The sequence below is a fragment of the Cystoisospora suis genome (assembly GCF_002600585.1).
Source record: "Cystoisospora suis strain Wien I chromosome Unknown contig_1200, whole genome shotgun sequence".
NCBI lineage: Eukaryota > Apicomplexa > Conoidasida > Eucoccidiorida > Sarcocystidae > Cystoisospora > Cystoisospora suis.
Window position 1 is genome coordinate 6,432 of NW_027154001.1, and position 3,497 is coordinate 9,928.

The 3,497-nt window shown below is 43.0% G+C and overlaps 2 protein-coding genes across 2 annotated transcripts in view; both read left to right on the forward strand.

Annotated features, from left to right (window-relative positions):
- On the forward strand, nt 1-1,976 carry CSUI_002818 (uncharacterized protein). Its single transcript, XM_068063017.1, has one exon. The coding sequence runs from the start codon at nt 721-723 to the stop codon at nt 1,003-1,005; it is 285 nt and encodes a 94-aa protein (XP_067925006.1). The 5' UTR covers nt 1-720; the 3' UTR covers nt 1,006-1,976.
- Nucleotides 1,977-2,215: 239 nt separating this feature from the next.
- The window catches only part of CSUI_002819 (dna primase small subunit), a gene marked incomplete at its 5' end in the record, with an annotated part of 4,959 nt that continues 3,677 nt past the window's right edge, over nt 2,216-3,497 (forward strand). The window contains 2 exons of the mRNA XM_068063018.1: nt 2,216-2,282; nt 3,182-3,328. Coding sequence (XP_067925007.1) covers nt 2,216-2,282; nt 3,182-3,328 — 214 coding nt within the window. The remainder of the gene's footprint in view (nt 2,283-3,181; nt 3,329-3,497) is intronic.

Here is a 3,497-nt window from a genome sequence, read left to right on the forward strand (position 1 = left end):
ATCACCTCGTGTTTGCATGCTGTGGCCTCTCCTAGGAGAAAATAAAGAAGGCTCATGCAGAATTAAAGCAGAGCTCCAGAGACAGATCGGTCGCTAGATAATGAAGAGCCCCGGGAGAGAATCGTCGCTTGACTCGGGTAGCTTCCTTCGCTTCTACCTCTCTATCTTTCATCCTCTCTCTGTCTGCTCTGTTACTTTTCCCTTTTTCATGCCTTTCTCTTCTTCGTCTCTCCTCTTTTCTTTAGCTCTTTCAGAGTGTGAAAAAGGACAAAAGAGGAGAAAGTTTCTCCAGTCTTTACAAAGTGGCTTAGCGCTGAATGACGTCTCCGATGATCCATCCTCCGTCTTCCCATGTGTTTCCTTCTCTTCTTCTTAGGTTTCTTTGCTTGTCTTTTCTTTCTTCAAGACGTAGCGAGGCAGAAGAAAAAAGAGGCCTGACTCTTTTGACAAGAAGAAGGGCACAGAAGGCTCGAGATTCTGTCGGCTAGATGATAGGGTTCTCCACCATCTCGATCGAATCTTTCTCTCTTTCCTCGATTCTCCGTTCATTTTCTTGCCGTTGTTTTAGCCCCTTCTTTTTACATGAGGATCCTCACAAGAGAACATTTTGACTGTTTAATCGTCTGTAGCCACACACACGCATGCATGCGGCTATTTTCATCTTTTACAACATGAGAATTCTGTCCCAACGAGGAGAGAAAGAAAGAAATATGAATATGCATGTTTCTCTCTTTGTCTCTCTCTTTGCTAGATAGATACTTCTACATATCAACTGTAGAAGGCCAAGATACCTCTCTATTCTTTTTCTCTCTTTTTCTTCCTCGTCTTTCTCCGCCCGTTCTTCACGGCCTTCCTTTTCTTCTAGTCTTCGGCAATCCTATGCCGCTTCTTCTTCTTCCTCTCCTCTGTGGTCCCTTACACCGACCTATCCATCTCTTCCTCTTTACCTCTCTCCATCTCTCTTTCTCCTTCCTCGTATTGCTTTTCTCTCTTCTTTCTTTTTAATCCTACTTCGTCCTCTCGGTTCTTCTTCTCTTCTCTCTCTCTCTCTCTTGACTAACTAGTCCATCGGGTCTTCCTGTCTCCCTCTATCTAGCTAATAGTAGCCTTACGTCTCTTTTCCTATCTGTCGAGTTGTTGAAGGAGCTATAGCTCTTAGGAAGATAGAGCTACGTCCCAATAGTCTTTGCATTTCTCCTCGTATTCTTTTCGCATCGATCTTCTTCCTCTTTTCACCTCCAAAGTGCGAAACAGGCGGCAAGTCCGTGTATTCTTTTTCTTTCCCTTCTGCGAATGTGAATAAGAGCATAGCGGTAGCCGTTCATCTCCCATCAGGTCTCTGAGGGGAATGGAGCACAGGTGAAGAGAGATTTCTTCTTATTCTGTCCCTCTCTTCTATCGTTGCTGCCAATTCTGCTACAGATTTTCTCTCTCCTTCTTCTTCAGTCCCTTCTTCTTATCTATTCTCAACACGCAGCATGGACGAAAGAAAGAAAGAAAGAGGACGGTCTTGTTTAGCAGGCAGGAGCGGAACGAAAGACAACTCTGGAGAACTTCTTTTGTGATAGGAAGAGATAGGGGAAACTCTTTCAAACCTTTCTTTCTCTATCGTCGTATATTCGGTATCGTCACTAAAGTAAGAGACATAGAAGGATTGAAGATATGAAAAGGAGAGGCAAACCAGGAGAGAGACCCTCTTTTTCTTCTTAATGGAAGTTGAAGTTTCTCTCCTTCTTTCGTCCGTCCTTCTTTTTCTTCTCTTGAAGTTTGTCCGGCTAGTTAAAAAAGAGAGAGTTCTTCGATTCTCTCTCCCTGAGTATCGATTCTCTTCTAGCCAAAGAACGGGGAGTATCGACAGCTCTATCTCTCTCTATCTCATGCTATTCTCAATCAAAGCAAAGTTGTGTGGTTTTTCTTCTTCCTTCTTTTTCTCTCGAAGTCGTGTTGCTTTCCTTCTCTTTTCTTGTATCTGTATGTATATATATAGGTGTTGCATGCACATCATGAGATAGATAATACATACCTCTGTCTCTGTCTTCTTCTTCGGGCTCTTCCTCGCATCTCTCTATCTTGGCATACGCCTGTCTGTATGTATGAACAATATGCATGAATATGTACACATATTTGTCTGTATGTCTGTCTGTAGCTAGATAGGTCTAGTCTACGATGCTAAGAAAGACTTCTTTGTGTTCTTTTTTCTTTGGTCCGCGCATGCATGCGTGCATGCAGTCGTGATATAGGGCATCTCTTGAAATCTCCCTTCTGCATTCATCACGCTACTGGTAAGCAACGGCTACTCTAAACAGCTTCATACATATACAGAAAGCTTTCTTTCTTTCTTGCGTGCTTCATTCTCTCCTTTCTTGTCTCTCTCTTTCTCTTTCGATGGCTGACTTGTGTAGACGCATCGCAACCCCTCCGTGGTCCCATACTGCTAGCTATCTTCAGTCTATCTCTCTCTCTCTTTCTACCCATGGAGTGCAAGGGAAGCAGCGTGACCTTGCAAGTGATCTATGCGTAGCAAATGCCTTTCATCATGTGTGTTCGTCTGCATAGTGCATGCATATGGGGACATGATAGAGTTATCTCATCTGTATGGGTATGCATGCACGACATACATCTTGTCTATATATTTCTTACGAGGTTTAGCTGCAACGCCACACTACGCACATCTTCATCTCTCTCTCTCTGTCTCTCTGTCCACGACCCATCCATCCATATACGTATAGAGATCTACATGTCTGTATACATTGTATATCCCTCTATCTATCTATTTATCTATCTGTCTATATGCAGAGGAGTGTCGATATAGAAATGAGAGGGGTATGTCTACGTCATTTTCGTTTGTCTTGTGAGTGAGGAGGGAGCGAGCGTCGGATTTGACGAGAAGAGGATCTCTCCTTATGCTCATCTTAAAGCTTCCTCCTCCACCCGTCGATCTATCATGATACTTCCTCTCTATCGCCTAATGAATGTGTAGGTACGCATGCATGTTGTAATAGATATGTATGTATGCTTATTATAGTTACGACATAAGAAGAGCAGAAGAAGTAGAGAGAGATCAAGGAGAAGAAGATCCTCTTCTTCTTCTTCGTCACCACCCCTGCGCAAGCTAGCTCTGACTTGTCGATTTAGATCTCCCTTTCTTTCTTTCTTCTCTTCTTTTTGTCTTTTCTCTCAGGCCGTGTATGTGTTCCTCTTGATATATCTTCTTCTTCTCCACTTCCTTACAAAGAAGGGAGGATACCTCAGGATGAAGAAGAAGAAGAAGAGAGGAAGAAGAAGAAAAAGAAGAAGCTTTTTGATCCAGCAGGGGTCCCGACATTAAGTGAGGCAGGCAGTCTAAGACAAATCGCATTTTTCTTCTCTCCTTTCACTCCCTTTTGCCCTCCCTCTCTCTTTCTAACGCAGTTTTCCTTTCTTTCCTTCTTTCTTTCTTTCTTTCTCACTCTTTCTCACTCTTTCTTTCTTTCTCACTCTTTCTTTCTTTCTCACTC

Coding starts and splice junctions, on each gene's coding strand:
- CSUI_002818 (XM_068063017.1), top strand. CDS start 721: ATGTTTCTCTCTTTGTCTCTCTCTTTGCTAGATAGATACTTCTACATA.